Consider the following 20,676-nt stretch of genomic DNA (forward strand, 5'->3'; position numbering starts at 1 on the left):
ACCGGAAATTCAGTTTTATAGCTTTGCGCATGCTTGTCTTGGACTGAGTTACCAAATTTGGTATTCTTGTTCCGATTGATATTTTTCTCAAGTGATCACATTTAAAAATAACTGGAATGTATATAGGATTCATTATATAATTACCATTATAATAACACAGCCAATTATGGAAATTAATTTTGTGATAAGAAAAATTAATATATCTTTATACATCTTTGTACATTCTGAAATAAGGGGAATGCTTGCTTCTGATTCTGCTGCATATGAGAAAAGAAATGAAAATATTATAGAAAGGTCTTATCTCAAGATACTACTGTAAGATCACATAGTAAATTTAATTTATGATATACATGATTCTTTGAGTTAATAGAAAATCAAGCTGTGGTGTCAGACATTGGTAGATTTCCTATTTATTTTACAGTAATTAATCTTGTCATAGACTATAGAGGGTTTCAGTGATGTCTTCAGGTGTAATAAATAGCTAAATCTGTCCAAAGAGTTTCCAAAATAGACTTAAAACAATAAGAAATTCTATTACCAAATTTGTACTTCGTGTAAGTTTCTGGAAAACAATTTTCTTAAATAATGGAATCATCCCAGGTATCAAAAAATGAACACTGACAAAGGCAAACTTGACACCAATTTTTCATTTAAAGATAGTATTCGAAAAGGAAAAAAATATTTAGATACCATTGATTTAAAAAAGGCAGTCATTATGTAAATTAAGGAACCGTACTTAATCGTTAACAATTGAAACAGCCAGGTATCCAAAAAACCCTGTTGGTCGATCTGAGCGGTACTGTTTAAACTGTACAACTAATTAAGCTTAGGATGAGCATCATTTCTTAATCGAATGCTCATTCTATAATGATTTGAGGATGAACTCTTTCAGTATATTTCTAGCACCTGTCAGAACTTTGATTATTTAGATGAATATTGATTTATTTTTTCTGACAGCCTATTATGGATAAAATCGGCGAATTTATCAGAAGCTCTTTAATTTGACCTAAGAAGGGTTCTTATTTGATATCAATGTGTTTTCTATTATGACTCTGATTCTGACTAAGATATATACATGGTGATATAATGATATATGGATACTACTGTGTAAAGCATTATAGTTTTCTTAATTGTACTTGGTTTATATACTCTTTATGGACCCTGTAATTTGGGAAAATAAAACATTCCATTCTATGCTATTCTGTTCGACTTTGTGTTCGACTTGCAATGTCTGTCTTTATATGGACCCTCCGATGCATCAGTAAAATAAAATGCTTCGTAGTACGCAGCTTGATAAGAACAGGTAGAACCCAAAACTGTTGGGGCAAGTATGGGAACACCATTCAAGCTAGTTTGACAAACTTTTTTTTCTTTTGATTGTGATTAGGCACATATTTGATCCAGGATAATTTGATCAAAATCGAATCATTCATTTGGTGTTACAGCAAATATTTTTGAACAATTTCAAAGAGATCAAATCCATAGCCTTTAATCAGATATCAGGAAAAATGCTTGCTCCTTGCCCTTTTTGGCTCCCTAACTTCGATTTGGATAGAGCAAAAAAGCCTAGAAAATTAACCATCGCCTTCCTTTGGTGGTATATGGCCCCTTGTAGTAAAGTTTCAAAGCGATCCATTCACTTTTTGTTGTCCGGACATCAGGAAAATACCTATTTCTGACCATCTTTCTGGCCACTACAATTCCTTAATGATTCAGCCCTAGGCTGATCTTTGTGTAACAATATTATTAAACATCCATGTGTATTTACATGAGAACTTTATACACCGGAAATTAAATTCTATGAAATACTTGTTTTCGACTTCTAATTCCTAACTAGATCAAGTCACAAGCTTCACAATTTATCTGCGCCTTCCTTTGAAGGTAAAGAACCTTGTGGTACACTTTAAAAGAGGTGCATTTACTTTATAATGTCTTGATATCAGGAAAATGCTTGTTTCTGATCCCAATTTCTTAATGATTTAAGTCTTAACCTCCAAAATCAACCCCAGTTTGGTCTTTATGGTGTAGGATATTGTGGACATCAAAATGCTTTCACTGAAGCTCAGTTTTTTGCCCCTCTTTGTTCCGTAATTCCAAAACGGTTGGGGCAATAACACCCAATATCAATACTAACCTTGCGGTTGCGGTTTGGAACCTGGTTGTAAAGTTTTATAAAGATCACCAAACTAATCAAGTTCTCGAACGAAACGATGAAGTGTCTACGGACGACGACACGAACGATGATGGTCTAGCGTCATACCATTATACGACCGCATGGTTTTGCGGTTTACGTTAATTACGCTGTATGGATAGTGACGATATTAAACGTTTAAACACCAAGCGTACATGAAATTTTCAATCTAGTTAAAAGTAGATCTCGTACTTGCTCCCCGTTAATTGATTTGTCACACGCCACATATCAAAGAATGGGGAGCAAGTGCGAGATCTAATTTTAATTAGACTGTGAAGTTTTGAAAGCTCTTTAAAAAAATTGAAAATACTGTTAACATATTAATTTTCGCGGCAGGTAATTTTCGCGGGTTTCTGAAAAGTCAACATGTTCGTAGGTATTAATTTTCGCGGTTCTCAAGCAAGTATGTTACTAAAATGCAGAAATCTAGGATTACCTATTGACTTTCAAGTACAAATGTTTGACACAATGGTCGCACCTATACTGTTATAAGGTTGTGAAGTGTTGGATTAAAAAAATAACCATATTGTTGATCTTTATTCTTGCAGTAAAATATAGGATTAGATTATTCTTATTATACGACATACACTCTCCTTCTGTTAATCCATCAAGACTTTCTGGCCTTTATTAGGCCGGACTTCCGTGATAATACGTGCACGTGTTATAGACAATAGACAATATATATTAGCACAAACACATTTACATGAAATGGTTATGGCATAGTACAATACAAAACAAAGTGCAAATAAAAGTAATATGACATATTGATATGAGCAATAATTTGATCAAGGTGCAACAGTAGTATACAGTTTAATAAATTTATGTATTTATTCTGATTTCAAAACATTCTTTCATAAATTTTGTAATTAGTTTGATTACATTGAATGAGCGACTGTTTATTAGGGAAACTAATTCTTTCATTGTAAAAAATGAATTAGAGACAATTAATTCTATTAATGTGAGATTCAATGATGTTTATCTTTAGATTTAGGTAGCTGAATCCTAATATTTAGGAAGAGTTTGTTATCTTGCGAAATGATGAATCACCACCTGCCTATTATTTTGGTAGACCCATATTTAATTATTATCTCTTTCAAAAAGCAAATAAAAAAATACGTTAGACTAATAGCCGTATCAGTCACCAATGTTTCTAGCTGAATATGAAAAAACTTTAAAACAAAACAAAACTAAACAAAACAAAAAAACAAAAACAAAAAACAAAAAACAAAAAACAAAAAACAAAAACAAAAAAGGATATTGACCGAATTTTAAAAAAGCAACTCTATACAATGTAAAACACGAAAATAACCTCATAAAGTAAGTTTTCAAAAACAAATGGTAAAGAGAACCCCCTTTTTTCCATATGTAAAATAGAGTTATCTCCCATGTCACAATCTAATTCACATTCAGACGGCTATTGCTTTCAATTGCTTCAAGTAATAAATTAAACGAAGCAGATAATGTTTTTTTCGGTGTAAAACCTGTAAATAAAAAGGCGACAAAATATCTTGATGTATCAACTAAAGTTATATAACTTTTGTTGTATAACATGCTGGGTTGTCTCCCGTTGGATGTGTTGATCCCAACTAGCTCAGTGAAGACCTTCTTGAATATAATGTAAGTTGCTTTAAATTCTTAACTAATGGATCTATACTACTCAATGTGGATGAAGCTAAATAAAATAAAACATTTACACAGAAAGCATTTCAATAAAACAGTGTTTGCAACCACCTCGAATTCGAGTGTTTGTGTAATGGGGAGACAACCGCGTTCCCGCCATTTTTCGATTCAGCAAAATTCAGTAGAATCAAAACTGAACAAATTTGGCAGCTAATACAGCTTTAAGTGACGCTTATAAATGGAAGCATAATAATTATTAGAAAGATTTTTTGTGAAAGTATCGGTTCACCCCACTACTGCCGTTTAAGTATTCTAGCGTTTGTCAAATTGAAGCGACCAAGATCTATTCATGAATGAAGCTCGTCAATTTAAAAAAAAATCTACGACCGTCACCACGATGACCTGCAAGGCGAGAGATATGAAGTGTCCTTATCCAATAAGATTTACGACATCCGACTGTTATAAAAAATCAATTCTGATATGACGTGCTTCAAAGCTCTTTAGACCCGTGCAACGCATAGGCTGGTTCTATTCAAAAATAGATGGAAGCTAGTCCTATTTGAATCGAAGTAAATCACGGAAACCCCATTTCATCTTTGTTTTACCACGGACTGGCCATGCATTTATGTCGATTTTTAGACCCTGGCTATTGCTCAAGGCAGAACAATGTGGCATAATGGGCAGCCCGTGGTAAAACAATGATAAAGTGCAGTTTCCGTGATTTATTACTTAAATGTATAAATTAAGACAGTAGAAAGAAATCACACCTAGTTGTGCACTATTCAGTTTTATCTTAAGTTAAAAAAAAATATTTAAAAAAAAAAAAGACAATTATTGTTCTGAAATCTTTATAAAAATATTTCAAAATTCCTCTCCTGCACGTGTTGCATTAGTATAATGGCTTAATCTTCAATGTGTCAAAGGCAGACGATTACATGTACACGTCAAAATTTAAACTTGGCTGTAAATTGATTGGCAAGTTCAAACTACTGGGACAACGATATGTTGCCCACATAATAAAGACGATGTGTCAAAAGTATAACTTAGGTGGTGGCCATGACCTGAATAAAATGTCACGGATGTCATCCTACCTCGCCGAACTTGACCAACAATTTGCAGCACGGCTGGTGTCTTGCAAGATGTAGAGGTTATGCACCATTTCGAAGTTTTCGGTTATTGTGTTGTACGTTGGTTTCTGTGTCGTCTTGTCCAAGGCTTTTGCCCCTGTTGCACCTTCGGTTTTACTATATGTCTTCTCGTTTAAGTAAATATTATTTTGCAACGATCCAGATTCACAAATCACCAGGGATCCCTGAGGTCTAGATCTCATAAAAAAACATGCGTCCTAGGAGGGGAAGTACCCTTTGTTTGTCTCTTGAAAACGTAGCTTTTTTCAATATTGTATGTGTTTGTACATACTTTCAGATGATGTTTTAATGTACGGTAATGTGTATCAATATCTGTCATTTTTCCTTTGAAACAAGATAAATATGACCAGAATAGCGCTGATCCAGGGTGCGAGTAGGGGCATCGGCCTTCAGTACTGCAAGTCTCTGTTATCTCGAGACTCACAAAGTGTAGTCTTAGCAACGTGTAGGAATCCAGGGAATGCCCCCGCTCTATCACAATTACAGCAAGAACACGTAAATAGACTCTTTGTTCACCAGTTAGATGTATCTAAATCTAAAGACATTGAACATGTTTGCAAACTGTCCATGGAAAAGTTCGGAAAGCTAGATCTCCTGATCAATTCTGCAGGAATGCTTCATCCGTCAGGAAGAGGCGAGACAAGTCTCAGAGATGTCACAATGGAGGTAATTTAGACTATCCATAGCAAATTGTCTCTTACTTTTGATCTCTTTGAATTAGAATGAGCAAACTTATATGTTGCTAATGGTAATGACTGTGTCATAACAGGGAGTTCGTATCAATCTTAATTTAAATTCTTAGGCTAGATATAGAAAAATGGAAACTGAAAATGCAATGTCATGCTTCTTCGAAAAAAGGAATGTTGGAGAAGGTAAGAGGCTTTGAAGAAAAAAAAACGGATTTGGACGGGATTAAGGTCAGAAATAGCAGCGGTCAAAACTTTTGAGACATAACACAATGGTCGGTCGACTCTACTGAGAGGGTACCATTGAGAGTTAAAGATGGTGTCTATTTTAAGGGATCATTCAAAGTATCAAAAATGAGGACATTAAAATTGTATATATAAACCAGAATTTCGAATCAAGTCCTCATGCATGCAGAGTATCAATGTTAAGTTCAATACTCTTACTGCACGTGTTCTTTTTTATTTCAAAAGAGACATGAACTCGTTTTTGTAGACTTTAGATGTTATAGTATGCTATATGAACTTAATCTAGGGGAAATTAACATCTTGCGTATTTATAGCACTAATAAAATTCTTTGACTGTATACATATTTACTAATACATTTAGGGGCTCGAACAAACTATGCTTACTAATGCGGTAGGCCCGTTGGTAATGGCGAAGAATTTTGGACCTCTTCTACAGAAAGGGGGCGGAGGTTTTGGTACGCAAGGTTCTAAGTCCAATCACAAAGGAATTCTAGTGAATATGTCTGCTAAAGTAGGATCTATAGCAGACAATGGTAAGTAAGGGCTAATTTATTAAATATTAGAGTTGTCAGTGAACAATACTGAAACTCTACGCGTTTTAATACTGCAATTTATTCCTCGCAGTTGTCGTCTTGTTCGATCTGTATTTTGTGGTTATGTAGGATTGTTAAGGTAATTGACATTGCAAAATACAGTGCTGTCAAAACAGTCGTCGGATTCCAAACGACTATATAGTACAGTGTATAAGTAAGTTCAGTTCATTTGTACTAGTTGAGCTTCATATATTGGAGAAAGTCTGATTTTGGCAGGTAACGCTGTTTTATTATTATTATTTTTTATTTGCATTTCTTTAATAAAAATGTAAGACCAGAATTTGTGAACGAAGAACTTTCATACATGTACTCTGTGTTAGGAGAAAATCAAAGTTTGCAGTTTTAAATTGAAAGAGGCAAAGATCACTTTATTACAACGCCCACCTATTTTTAGTATCAATTGATACCCGTATTACCGGCAGGCATGCAGGGCATGTCACCAAATATAGTAGTTTTGGCTTAAGGATCAGGTTAAATGAAGGCACCTTTGAAATAATTTTTAAAAAATCATAGTAAAATACTACATGTGGTTTTAAATTTCTTTTTATATTTATCTGCGGTAAAAATGAAATACTAAGCCTAGCTGCATTTTGTTTTATGAAATATGAGTACCATTTTATGCATTACAATTTTTCGTGCAGGTCTAGGTGGATGGTATAGTTATCGCATGTCTAAGGCTGCATTGAATATGGCAACGAAGAATCTCAGCATTGAACTCGGACGAGGGAAAAACAAAGTCGTCTGCATCTCCCTGCATCCGGGTACTGTAGACACAGTCCTGTCACGCCCATACCATAAAAATGTTCCAAAACTGTTTAATTGTGAAGAGTCTGTGAGAATGATGTTGGAAATAGTTGATTCATTAACTTTTGAAGACACTGGGAAATATCTAGCGTATGATAGAACCGAACTGCCGTTTTAATTTTTTAAAAAGCACTTTCGTTATGTTCATCCTGTTTCAGGCAGCAGCCTGTAATAGATTTAATATACTGTTTTATGTATTGTGTTGAGAAATAAATAAGATATTAGGGGAACATGCAAATGACATTGTACTCATATTTGTAAATGACCAACCACAGTGGCGAATCCATAGGGAGTGTAGGGGGTTGGCACCCCTTTTTTATTGGAATATTTGTCATTTTTATGTGCAAAATTGACAAAAAAACTATAAATAATAATTTATGAAAAAAATAATGTCCTAGCATCCCCTTTTTCTGAAGAACCTCGAGTGTCATCCCCTTTTCAAAGTGCCAGCACCAACGTTTGGGGCATATATACATATTTTTCTTTCAGTGAGTGTGCCCATTTGCCATCATCCCGTTTAGGTTACAGACCATCAACTCAACCAATGAGCATTTGGAACGTACGCAAAAATAGTCCTATGCAGAAATTACCCCTGTTCCTCATAGTGCTGTGAAAAAAGTTCTCAACTCATTTAAAAAATTTAAACAGTTTCTGAAAGGAAAAACATTTCTGTACATTTTATAGGTGCATTTTGCTTCTTGTGATGTGAAGCCTAATCTCCATAATGATTTCTAAATATACCCCTATCTTGTGAAAACACTGGGGTTTCACATGCTATTTATAGACACTTCACTTCCGGTGACCAGTACTGCACTGCAAGTCCGCTAACCCCACATGCCATTCTGAGGATTGTGAGCTGACATATGTAGAATCATGCTGATATATAGACCTCTGCAGGTTAAAGTTAAGGTAAAGTCCAGAGAAGCCATTGAATATTGTGAAATTAGCATAGAAGCCTATGGGAAGTGGAATTAGTGGTTTTAGCCTTAAGTGTGAAGATCCGCATTTCATCTCTATGTGAAGTCATATACACAGGCACGATTTATTGTACCCAGGAACTGTTAAAATATGATATTTCGCTATCTCGACTGCACAATACGATTTTCAAACAGATGTTAAAACCTTTCTTAGGCCTCATGCAAAAGTTCATAATTGTATATGATGAAACCTTAAAAATTCGCTAAACACATGCATGTGTTTTTAAAAGTGAAAAATCTAATCATTTATCATTTCGATGTCAAAATGGTCCAATTCATTAATTCGTGGAATTTAACCTAGATTCAATTATATTAGCATTTAAAGTATGTTGCTTAACAAGAAATTAAAGTTTTAAAAATTCAATAATTGACTGAAGTGTTTGTTTTCAGATATGCAACATGTATATAAGATCATCTTTACTTGACGGTTTATGAAGACTATTTTTTGATACTAAGCCTGGCTGCATTTTGTTTTATGAAATTTGAGTACCATTTTATGCATTACAATTTTTTTGTGCAGGTCTAGGTGGATGGTATAGCTATCGCATGTCTAAGGCTGCATTGAATATGGCAACAAAAAATCTCAGCATTGAACTCGGACGAGGGAAAAACAAAGTCGTCGGCATCTCATTGCATTCCGGGTACTGTAAACACGGACCTGTCACGCCCATACCATAAAATGTTCCAGTTTTTAGTGGACTCCAAGTTGCTCTTTGCTCATTTGCTTTGTTACTTTGTATGTATTATTTTAGTTACTTTATGTTCTTTGTTGTATATGTTTGTTTTCCATGTCTGGTCTTTGTCCCTGGATTACCTTCTTATGATTACCCTAGAACCTTGGTTCCCTTGATACGCCATACGCAGGTGCCGAAGGGATGTTGTTACAGATGAAAGGAAAGTTGACAATACGAAATGAAAGGTCATCGCGTTTGTCTTATAGATTGGTCAATAGTTTTTCTTTACCATCAATCTCTAAGTGTAGGTCAAGATATGAGGCTGACTTCACAGTGTCTGTTGTATCCTTTATCTCAAGTTCTGTAGGGTAGATGCAATGTATGAAATCCCCGAAACTAGGATTGTTTAACGATAATACGTCATGTATATAGCTGAAACTGGGATTAAAGGATCTAGCTAAACGATGTTCCTTCGTTTGGATCAGATCAGCTATAAAATCACCTTCATCAAAATGAAGGAATAGGTCAGAAAGTAGAGGAGCACAATTTATTCCCACTGGAATGTCGACCGTTTGTTGAAAAACGCGTCCACCACACTGGCCGAATATGTTGTCGATCAGAAATTCCAGACTATGCAATTTAGAATTCTGGCACAAATAGTATTCAGTTTCAGTTGTCTCAATAAGTTTCATGTACTGTCGGGCAAAATGTTTCCCAAACAAGAAATTAAAACTCGGACACATCTCATTCTGTCAAAGCTACCTAACAATTAGGAAATTATTCTGCTCCGTAATAGCCGAAGAAAAAAAAACATGAGACCGAAACATTTATGTTCAACATAGTATTTCTACAAGATCAAAGAATTTCATGCAGTTGGACCGAACAGGTCTAAAAAAGAAAATGATGGCAAACGAGGCAGACCTAAAAAAATATCAACTTAGAGATTTTTCGGTGGGGTTGGGTACATTTATTGCATGTAACTCACAAACTGCAACTAGGAAGCTGAGATATTGGGCATCCTAATGATACCTATATATGTGAATTTACTTCCATATGCGGAAAGAAGGTTGAAGAAACAAAAAGTCGCCAGATGTCACCAAGAAGAAACCCAGAAGTATCTATCGTGGTAGTACTTAACAGAAAATACAAATTTAAGATATTTTTTACTGAAACCCAAGTGCTCCGGGCGTTTTGACATGGAACGAGTAATCAAGGGAACCAAAATATTACATACAAAGTAACAAAAATAAATGAGGTACTCGGACTCCGCTAAAAATATGCCCCACGTAGCGGAAGACGTTTGTTTACTCTATTATTAACCGCTGCTGACAGGTCTTCCGAAATTCTCGGGCGTTATTCAAATCATACGTCGTTTGACAATCGAAAAACGTCGTATAAAATCAGTCACTTTTTCCCGACTTAGCAAGATTCTTGCTTTTTCTCAATCTCCGAAACAGAGATCCCTGTATCTCTTACGTCAAACAAACAAGCTCTATCGGAAGTCATGGTTTGTTGGTAGAGGTATTTCGAAGAGGCATACCAATCAAGCCAAACAGAGACCATGTGGGTCGAAAATGAAGACATCATGTAACAACTACACAAACTCAGACAAGCAAATAAAAAGAAAATATTAAATGTTTATTATTTTTTTTTACTTTTAAAAAGAAAACATGAATGAAAAATCATGGCGCATAAAATTCAAGTTAAACAGGTTTAAAAATCAAGCAGGTTCCCCACTATGTCACGGCGCCCGAAAAACCATTCATTAATTCTCAATCATGTAAAACTTGATATAAATAGATAAATTAAATCTTCAATTCAATATATGTATCTTTAAAACTATTAAAAATGCATCTCAAGAATATTTAAAAAATGTTCATGTCTTTCTAAGTTAGCCACCATGAAGTCTTTTAAAATCAAACTCCTGAACTTCGGAGCAATTTATGCATAAATTATGTATAATGCTCCTGTCGGCACGTTTTCATGGAATATATACGATTAAGTTCCAAAATAAAAAAAAATTACCAGTCACAATATTTCACTGTCGCACAAACATTAAAGGCGAAACAGACTTATAGTTCTGATATTGGTAGGGAAATGGGTACTGCATAAGATGTGGACTCATTCCGTGTTGCCGCTGGTGGGTGATAAAATCACTCTCTGTTGCCATGGTAATGTTGCAAACACTACAAGCATACAATGCACTCTGATAACATGGTTTTACAGTTTTAGCACTATGATATGATTGCGAAAGTTTTCTGTACTTTTTTCTGCTTGAAAGTTCATCCTGTGGTTTAAGATAATTTCTTTCTCTGACTATTGTGTCGAAAGTTACTTTTTTCTTTGCGAAGCTATCATTATTTGTCATCGCGCATATCTGACATCCAGGAATGGCGCCTATTCTACTTTTCAATGTGTCATAATTATAGCTCCTATTATTCTGTTCACAATAGCTGCAGTTCGAAGATGTAGTCGACTCCACAGAACTTTGTCGTAAAATCCCCTTTGGTGTTTCTACCTTCTGCTTCTCTTTTGGCGATAGTTTTCTCTTTATTCCTTCAGAAAAGGCTCTTACTGAAAATCCTCGGTTTGTTGTCGGTTGCATATTCTGAAAACAGAAAAAAGTCTTTAAAAAAACAAGTTAATAGTGTCGGTGTGACACCAATGTTATGCACACCGGTACGTTAAGAGGTAGAGTTATTACGATGGTATAACTTATTACCGAGTACTTTATATTCATTTTTTTGCAAGGTGTATAATCCGTTCTTCGAATGCAAACCCGGTGCATATACATTTCTTTCTGAGCCTTTTTTATCCATATAATTTCCTAACTGTTTTCGTTGAGCTTCAGACTGACTTCGACGTAACATTTCATATTTGGTACGACCACGAGGGAAGAACAATAATAGGCAGTCTTAAGCCAATTTACCAAAAATTCTCCATCGCAATTACATGTAACTGAGATCTTTTTAATAAAACCTAGTAAATGATCATTCCACAAGCTATCAAGAGCGGGTGATAAAAATTCAAATTTTTCATACATTCGCATTCCACCTTGTGGTTTGAACTCTACCCAGGTGTGTTTACTGTGTTGATGGTTTTACAAACATGTGAACTCAATTTTTGATAATCGGCGTTACTTAAAATTGTAACAATAATATAAATAAAAATGTCATTTTTTAAAATTTATACACATTTTTTGTCTTACCTAAGGATAGGCCTGTAGGGTGCTAATGTATATGTACGAGTTTTGTTTGCTTGTTTAAATAACTAGTGACCGACCATGACGGTTATATTGTGGATACGGCTGAACCTCAAATAGTTTCGGCCTAATCCCTATTCATCAGCTTGACCGTGGGCCATTTATAAAAGTTCAGAGCAAGGTTTGAGACGAAAATAAATGTTGCTATCCTGTGTTTTTATCCCTGAATAGTACAGTTTGGTAAAAAGTCTTTATTTCAATTACCACTTTAGGTACATACGAGGAGTAATATTTACACTTGTTAATACAAATGGTAAATACACGGACGAAATATGAAGATAAAAAAACAATTTCTGAAAAAAAAATATATGATTCAATAACTTACAGAAAAAAGCTCCTTTAAGTGCTGTTCTTACATACGAGATATAGATTTGGGATACCTAAATTGGTCAAAATATGTTATGATCTTCACACTTACATTAATGATTTATCAATTACGAATGCCATCTGTCTGTTAGCAATATTGTATTATACGACACAATAGAAGTTTTAAAAAAACAAAAGCAAAATAAAAAACGCGACCCTTTCGGCTGGAGCCTACTTTGTCGTTTGTGTATAGTAAATGTTTTTTGTCAAGCGTTTATGTTACCTTCCATGGAGCCACGAAAATGCATTGTCGGTGCATAATTGGGATTGACATTGGTTTCTCGACACCCCGATGAAAGTTCTCTATAAATTTCAAATCAAAATCTCTAATGTGAAGTTTGCCAAATGTAAATACAGACATTCACTAAAGCGTCCTTACCTTAATTTATGCTGTAAAACCACTATTGTCCCAAATGCTTGTCTTTTGAAAATTGTTGTGTCAAAGTTTGAGTAAATATAGAATACTTTTACTCATTAATGAGAATTTTCCTAATTAAGAAGCACATGTGAACGGTAGTTTTGGTCTAGTGTGTCCGTAGGGCTTTACCTTGAAATTTTTCATTTAAACGAAACCAATCTAGGTCAACTTTTTTTCTGATTGGCTGATCGCATCTCACCACCATAGTTTGGATAGAAATACCCATGCACTGTGTACGGATTGCGCAATAATGCGTAGAAAATACATATATTATAATGCGACACTCCATAGTGTCTGCAAGAATTAGGGTGAAGTTTAAGAAAATTAATTATAAGCCACCAATATTTATTTTTTCTATTAGCGACATGTGGAAATAACACTGTAAACAAATATGTTTGTCTTTGGTTATCACGGCTTGGGACCTGCGTGTGTGCGTTCGAAGTACTTTTTGTCCATTGAACCCCTTGAAAGGATATTGTTAGTAGAATAACTGTGAAACACGTATAATTAATATGATGAATCAAAGAAATGCATTAGACCCGTCTCGTAACGGGTTGTATTTAGAACCTCGGACCGGCAACGCACTATCATCATATCTAGGTTTTACACAGCATCTGCCGCCACTAACTTCATCGGGGATAAAAAAAAAACACAGGTATCAATAAATGATGCAAAGCTCTAATGCCAGTGGCGGAACCAGATATTTTGAAAAGGAGATCCAGGAAAGAGGGGATTCTAGGCTATTATTTGCTAATTTTTGCCCAAAATTTGCACTAAGTAACAAAATTATCCAACAAAAGGGCGGGCGGGGTTCCGACCCAAAAAAACAAGGCACTTAGGTCCAGGATTTTTTAAAAAAATTTTTCCCAAAACAATCGATAGTTTATCTTTTTTATTATTTGCACGTTCTTACGAAAATTTGGCCATTTTTCGCAATTTTGACCCCCCTAACTTCAAATATAATATAGCATGGTATATACATTTACAAATGTATATGAATTTCGGGGGCGGGTCAAAATTGCGAGAAATGGCAATGTTTCGTCAGAACTTGCTAATAATGATTAAAAACGATGAATTTTCATTTTTTTAAATAAAAAATTAAAATAAAATAAAAAGAAAGTTCTGGGGAACAGGCACTTGGGTCCAGGATTTTTTTAATCCTGGACCCAAGTGCCTGTTCCCCAGAACCATCTTTCTGGATCATTGGATATATGGATTCACTATAGGGAGGAGCTTCTTCCATAAAGAGAAGAACGTATATAGAGATTAGCAATAGAAGCTCCCTCTGATAGTGTACTGGTAGCGGATTTAGAAATTTCGAAAAGGGGTGGGCGCTCAAGTGATTTCAAATGTTTTCAATATAATCAACCAAACCTTTCCCACGTCAGACATTTTTTCCATTAAAGCTTTACAGAAAATATCGATAATAGTTCAAGCTCCTTTGATTAAAAGCTACGAGCGTTTGTTTCTTTTGGTTACAAGTTGAAACATTTCCAATTTTATTCCTAATAAAATCGAGAGCGGGTTGGTGTCTTCTAACTTTACCGAAAATTTTTTTTACTGTCTTTACATATGAAAAAAGATAGATAGAATTGAAAACGTTTCGTTTACCTACAAATAAATACAATAAACACAACTTACAATTGTACTTTTCATTGTTCCACCTCAGTCGAAGCCTTGGAAAGAATTTGAATGAAATGAGTAGCACGTGATCGGCAGGCCGCAGGGTGTGTTCGATTTGTCTGATAACTTTTTGTTTCATGCTTTGAATCTGTCTGATGAACATAAAATTTCTCAATTACGTTTGTGTTAGATGTTATCAGACATGTCATATAACAGAAGATTGGATAGCAACAAACAGAATGTACATGTGAATCGTTGACTTTTTTGCTAGAGGCCTTTTTGTCCAAGATTCTCCAAATTTTACTGGCTTTTATGAATAGATGATGAAATTGATATGTCGTACATGTTGTTGACAACCTATATTTGAAAGGGTTAAATGATTTCCATATTTATGACATTATTTTGTTTATGCAGTCAATGAAAATATAGGGTGACAGACATTTGGGGATGGCATATCCGCAAGACTCGACCGTATCGAAAAAGGTGTTACTAATTAGGATTTAAATTTTTTCTACAAAAAAAAATATCCTTGGTGATACTATGAAGTTTCATTTTTATGATCGACACACAGGGTTGGACATTTCTCCAACAAGCAAGCTTACTAGAGAAAATGAATTACCATGAAATACTCCAGGATTTTCGAGATGAAATTTTATTCACAATATGTTTGTATGTTTGAGGAATGTGATTTATTATTTTTTTAATTGACGTAAAAAAAGAGGACTAATTTACACAAAATCCAAGACAAATAAACAATGAAAAACCCCAGCCCCAGAAGCACAGAAAATAATAACAAAAAAAAAAAAAAAAAAAAAAAAAAAAAAAAGCAACAAAAAAGCAATAAAAGTGTGACAAAAACTATGTTAAAGTCATCCTTCTTAGAGTTTAAGTCAGCACTTGGGGTTTATATCTATTTTTTTTAAAAAGATCTTCTATAAAACTTGAAAGGTTTTTATAGCATGAAATAAAATGCTTTTTTCATCTGTTTCCGCCTGCAGTGATTGAGACATTGTAATGACTGTCTATAGCATATATGCAGAGTTGTTAAAGAGATCACACGCATACTTGTCCCGTGCAGGTCCGGATGACAAAAGAATAGGCCTGCAGCAGCGCTAAGCTTGTCGTAAAAGGCGACTAAATAATGCTCAGAACCCTAGCCGGGGGCTAGGGCGCTCTGCCCACAGAGCAACTGTGATATGTGCCCCTGTTACGTGCTGGGGTTGTCAGGCTATAATACGGAAAACCTGACCGTAAACCATAGTGGTGCACAGTGTTTGGAAAGATGCCACGTTCCTCGCACGTTAAATAACCCTACTGTGGTATTCTCCCGGAGTAGGAACCATAGGGCTCCGCCACAGGAGGCTAAATTGCCCGATCCTACCCACCTCTCCCTATTTCCAGTGGCAATCAAAATTTGTCGACCCCATTGTCCTTGTGTCCCATCCCTTTTTCATTTCATCATCATTTCATGTTCATTTTATCATCAATTTCATGTTCATCGTTTGAATATAGCTGAAATATTGCTGCTCGGACGTTAAACCCAAATAAATAAACAAACAAACAAACACACGCATACTTAAAAAAATATCTGTTATATATTAGGACCGCTCTCACATATTTTAATTTATTTATGTTGTTGGTTGTCAACCATACCTTAAAACTTGGCGGGAAATGTGAACCGACGATTAGTATTCAACTGCAGATTTTTTTTTGTTAAAAAAAAAACAGTGCAGGATGCTTAAAGTAATGTAGAAGAATATCCAACAACACTGTCGTTTGGGACATTGTCTTACTTTTTTACTGGTGGTGAAAGCAATATAGTAGGTATAGTTACCATTCGACTAATAAGTCCGTCTGTCCGTCCGTACCCACTTCATATAATGTATTGTATTCATACTTTGCACAGCGTTTAAATCGATATTAAAGATGTGCACCTACTATAAGACACCGACTACATTTTTTCTGAGGGGCAGGCAGGCCTTTTATGTCCAATATATAGTGGTTTAACCAATGTCCGATGCAGTCACAAATTTGTAAAAATCGACTCTATCAATCTCTTCAGATAGAAGAGATCTGCAAGATGCAAAATTTTAATTGATACATCAGCAGCATGCAAAAAGAACTATTTTTCATCATTTTAGTGGGAGTGGGGGTGGGGGAGTTGGGGGCATTCACAAAGCATACATATATGATCTGTGTCTGTTTTTAGCATGTTAAACATATCAATTTTTCATAATTTAATGTATGGAGTCAAGTGGCTACCGGACCAGCTATCACCGTTGGTGACCTATACACAGATAAAATATATATATTGCAAATATGGGTGCCTTCAAATTAAATGAAGGAGTTAAGGCCTTATTAACAATCATATAAGGCCAAAAAAATCAGTATTGGTTTCCTGCTATCAGCAAGAAAGGTTATTTTGTTTTTTAAAACATTTTACATTGAGTTAATGAGGAAACAACCTAAATTTTAATGATGCTTAAGTCATAATGGCCTTGATATGTCTAGGGTAGGCACAAGAAAATAGGGAAGGTAGTGTAGCAAGAAACAGACATTATTTCTTTTGGCCTAACATATGTCACACCTCATATATAGTTGTTAGATGTTTTAAAATTGTGATGTTTGTATATGCAAAACATGGTTGTATGCAAGGAGCTGATTTGTCTCTTTGTATTATTTTCCCACAGAAATTGAACTCAGTTGGCTATTTTGTGTCACATGTTTCTCATTGGTATCCACTTTGATAGTAAATAAACTTATGGTTTATGATATTTTGTGTTACATGATTCACACTTGAATCTACTGTGATAGTACATGTACATAAACTTATTGATGATAATAAAACAATATTAAAAACTGTAAAGTAGTTACCTGTTCAAATTTTATGCTTGGGCATTAAACTCCAATAATCAATCAATCAATCAATCAAAATTTTAGGTTTATATGGGAAAATTCTAAATGAAGATTAACTTTCCCACACTTGAAGATTGCTTTCTATTAACAAATCATTAAAAAAAAATTGAGCTTTCTACTTGGCAAAGGTAAAATGGGGCATAATAAACAATTTTTTCACACCAAAATTGAACTTGCTGTGGGTAATGGGAAAGTGGAATCCTAGAACACTGACTATAAGGGGTATTTTGTTGGAAATGGAAAAATTTCTATTCCTATAATATTTACATTGGTTTTAGAAAAAATAGTAACTGCTACAGTTTTCCACCAACAAATTATTTTCATATATTGTTACAATAAGAATATGCAAGTCTTCTAACAATGAAAGACTGATAAAAAGCATTTAGATTGAACCAGAATACCCATATTCATGATGCTGTTTTTCAATTTGAGTTTTGTAATGTTAAAATCATTATCAAGTTGTAAAACAAGAAAGACTGTCTATCAGAAGTTCAAATACACATATATTCTACACCGTAGAAATTAATTTTATTTTGGGGCCGCTTTTAGGCTTAATAGCACCTACCCCTTTTTACTACCCAACGTGTAAATAATAAGATGTATTTTGATAGTCTATATGGTCAATGACAACACATTTCAAATGCATTGGTTACTATATGTCACTATCATGTGACTGCTGTTTTTTTTTAATTTAAAATCGTTTTCAAATGAAATAGAGTTATCTCCCTTATACCTACGGCTGATAAGAAAGTTATTACCCCCTTGAGAGGAAGATTCACTTAAGTAAATTGACTATAAATGGATATAATAGTAATATTACAGGTAATTTTATATGCATTAGCTAAGAGTGATTGTACTTTACTGATAAAACTTACCTGGGGTGAAATAATAGTGTCAATGAATTAGGGTCTATTAAGGCTATCAAAGTCAAAATATATTTCCTGATGGTGTTCTATTACATGTACTTTCCTGGCTGTCATAGACCAGATACTTCTGTCTACATTGCATCTTTATATTTTGCAGGAAGTTAAAGCAGGAAGAAACTTGAAAAGAAATAAGTATTTTCTGCTCCAACAATTCTCTGGGCAGGTGAAATTTTGGTGAGAAAATATTACTTTCCAGTTGGCAAGTAGAAAACTTGATTTTCTTAAAGGATTTATAAAGTTCTGGAAGCCAAAATTTATTTTCCAAAGTTAATTTGATGTTGAATTTACTCATGAAATCCTAAACATTATCAGTTTATTGTAAACCTTATTGAAATTTTTTCCAGAAGTTTTTTCATATCAGATGTGTACATGTATTTATCAAAAATGTTGTAAAAACAGTGGCATAATAATAATTAGTTTTTGATGCTCCAATATACATATTATATTTTCTTTTTATTGGTAACTTCCATAGGTTGGTCTAAATGGGGTTCTTCCATAGGTGGATCTAAAATGGGGCACTTCCATAGGTGGGTCTAAAGGGGGGCTAATACTTGAGAGTTTTTCGTCGATATTATAGAAAATCACTGGGAATCATTGGAATGGGTCCCCTCCCCATTTTGGAATTTCTGGATCTTATGAATTGAGACCATGAAACGTGATGTAAAAAGCACTTTAAATAAGTTATAATTTAATTAATTACATGTACAAGCATTAGTGATCTATGTTGGTTTGGCTCTGATATACATAGTTTGAGTAATTTATAACTTAAATTAGGATAATTTTTATTTAGTTTGAATGGATTTGTAGAAGAGAAAATATGCTAATCCACTTTAATTAAAATTACAAATATGAAAAGGATTTATGAATCATTTACATTCCTAATCTGTTTACAACTAGAACAGTTTTAACTTTGAGTTTCTGTGAAGTCTGAAGTTATCCAAAGATGGATTTAGGAAAAGCACCTTGTAGGATAATACATTTTTTAAAGTATGAGGTTAAAATGTAGAAAATTTTGTACCATGCCTGTTGGTGCCATCATGTTCGAGATCATAGATATGACCGTTTGGGAATTTTGCATAATTCTTAAATTACTCTGCTAGGAAGAAATTTCTTCAATTTGAAACAATTTCTGATTGATTGATTGATTGAAGCTTTTAAAACATACTATGGTAGGTATTTTAAGATGAGATTGGTTGATCAATCAAATAGACCCAGCTTTGTATCAGTTCAGTGCCCTGAACCAAATTTTCATTGAAGCAACAGTCTGCAGAAAGGCATATTATTTTGCTCAGACATATTATCCTGAGCCAACTCTTCCTCCTATATGTTGTGTACCCAGCCTTGCAGAGAAGGGGAGATATTTAAAGTCTTTGGTTAGATATTTACTAGGTTAAAAAAACACTGAACTATCAGTGGTATTAAATTAATGTGATTTTTGCTCTCAATTTTTCAAGTTTAAAAAGTCGATAATTAACTCTGCATGGCAGTAAGAAGTATTACACGTATAAGTGGGTGGCATAAGTGCTTAGTAAGTTCCTTTTGTTCTATTAGAATTCTTTCAAATATTCATAAATTGAGGTTAGGCTATTTAAGTTAACCTCCTTTCTTATTCAAGGATTCTGTAGCTTAAGTAAAATTTATTATTTTTTACTTCAGTTTTTCTGTGTATGGGAGTACTTACATGTAGTCACAAAGCTATCTTGAAACATGTCCAAAACTTAATTCACATCCAAATAGTACATTTTTTCTCTTGTAAGTATTTTCTGGTTTGTGTTTTTTCTGCATCCTCAAATTTGACATTTGAACTCTTGTATACATATTACCAACTCTTGCATACATAATACCAGTAACCTAAGCAGGAATTATGTGAGACAAGTTGAGTTATCTGCTTTCAGAACTACCATACCCTATAATTACATGGTATACCCCAAATCCTCATTCCAAACCCCTAAGTGATGGAGTCTTGTGACAAATGTCCTTTAGTGTATAAATATAAATACAAAATGTTTAATTTGGCAAGGATTCTTACCTACTGAAGTATTTTAATCTAACAAATATTTTACAAATCAAATCCTCACCTTGTTTTTACCAGAAGCTAATTAATTTTACTCTATATTTACATATAAATTGTTTGATACATATCTATTATGTAAATCAATCATTCTCTATGCTATTTATTTTAAATTAAACTGATTAAGTTTGGTCATATTTATTACCTATACTCTT

The 20,676-nt window shown here is 34.1% G+C and overlaps 2 protein-coding genes across 5 annotated transcripts; one reads left to right on the top strand and one right to left on the bottom strand.

Annotated features, from left to right (window-relative positions):
- The first annotated feature begins 3,742 nt into the window (after nt 1-3,742).
- LOC148620757 (uncharacterized) lies at nt 3,743-8,624 on the top strand. Its single transcript, XM_088573926.1, has 4 exons — nt 3,743-3,808; nt 5,296-5,625; nt 6,253-6,424; nt 7,126-8,624. The coding sequence occupies exons 2-4, from the start codon at nt 5,302-5,304 to the stop codon at nt 7,404-7,406; spliced, it is 777 nt and encodes a 258-aa protein (XP_088430052.1). The 5' UTR covers nt 3,743-3,808; nt 5,296-5,301; the 3' UTR covers nt 7,407-8,624.
- A 1,932-nt stretch (nt 8,625-10,556) lies between these two features.
- On the bottom strand, nt 10,557-20,379 carry LOC148620758 (uncharacterized). 4 transcript variants are annotated; one of them, XM_088574534.1, is made up of 3 exons: nt 20,132-20,379; nt 14,627-14,760; nt 10,557-11,547 (listed from the first exon to the last, which is right to left on the bottom strand). In XM_088574534.1, the coding sequence occupies exons 2-3, from the start codon at nt 14,639-14,641 to the stop codon at nt 10,978-10,980; spliced, it is 585 nt and encodes a 194-aa protein (XP_088430660.1). In that variant the 5' UTR covers nt 14,642-14,760; nt 20,132-20,379; the 3' UTR covers nt 10,557-10,977. The 4 variants fall into 4 exon arrangements, with proteins under 4 accessions (XP_088430660.1, XP_088430663.1, XP_088430661.1 ...); XM_088574537.1 differs by lacking the exon at nt 14,627-14,760; XM_088574535.1 differs by lacking the exons at nt 14,627-14,760; nt 20,132-20,379 and adding an exon at nt 13,115-13,205.
- Between the last annotated feature and the right edge of the window lie 297 nt (nt 20,380-20,676).

Source organism: Perna viridis, chromosome 3 (assembly GCF_037379345.1).
Source record: "Perna viridis isolate PV_CMFRI_1.1 ecotype Kerala chromosome 3, ASM3737934v1, whole genome shotgun sequence".
NCBI classification, from domain to species: Eukaryota; Metazoa; Mollusca; class Bivalvia; order Mytilida; family Mytilidae; genus Perna; species Perna viridis.

Bases quoted from the DNA above. Each gene is read 5' to 3' on its own strand.
- LOC148620757 (XM_088573926.1), top strand. From the start codon at position 5,302: ATGACCAGAATAGCGCTGATCCAGGGTGCGAGTAGGGGCATCGGCCTT. The intron at 5,626-6,252 runs GTAATTTAGACT...TAATACATTTAG, and splicing joins TCAGAGATGTCACAATGGAG to GGGCTCGAACAAACTATGCT. The intron at 6,425-7,125 runs GTAAGTAAGGGC...TTTTTCGTGCAG, and splicing joins AGGATCTATAGCAGACAATG to GTCTAGGTGGATGGTATAGT.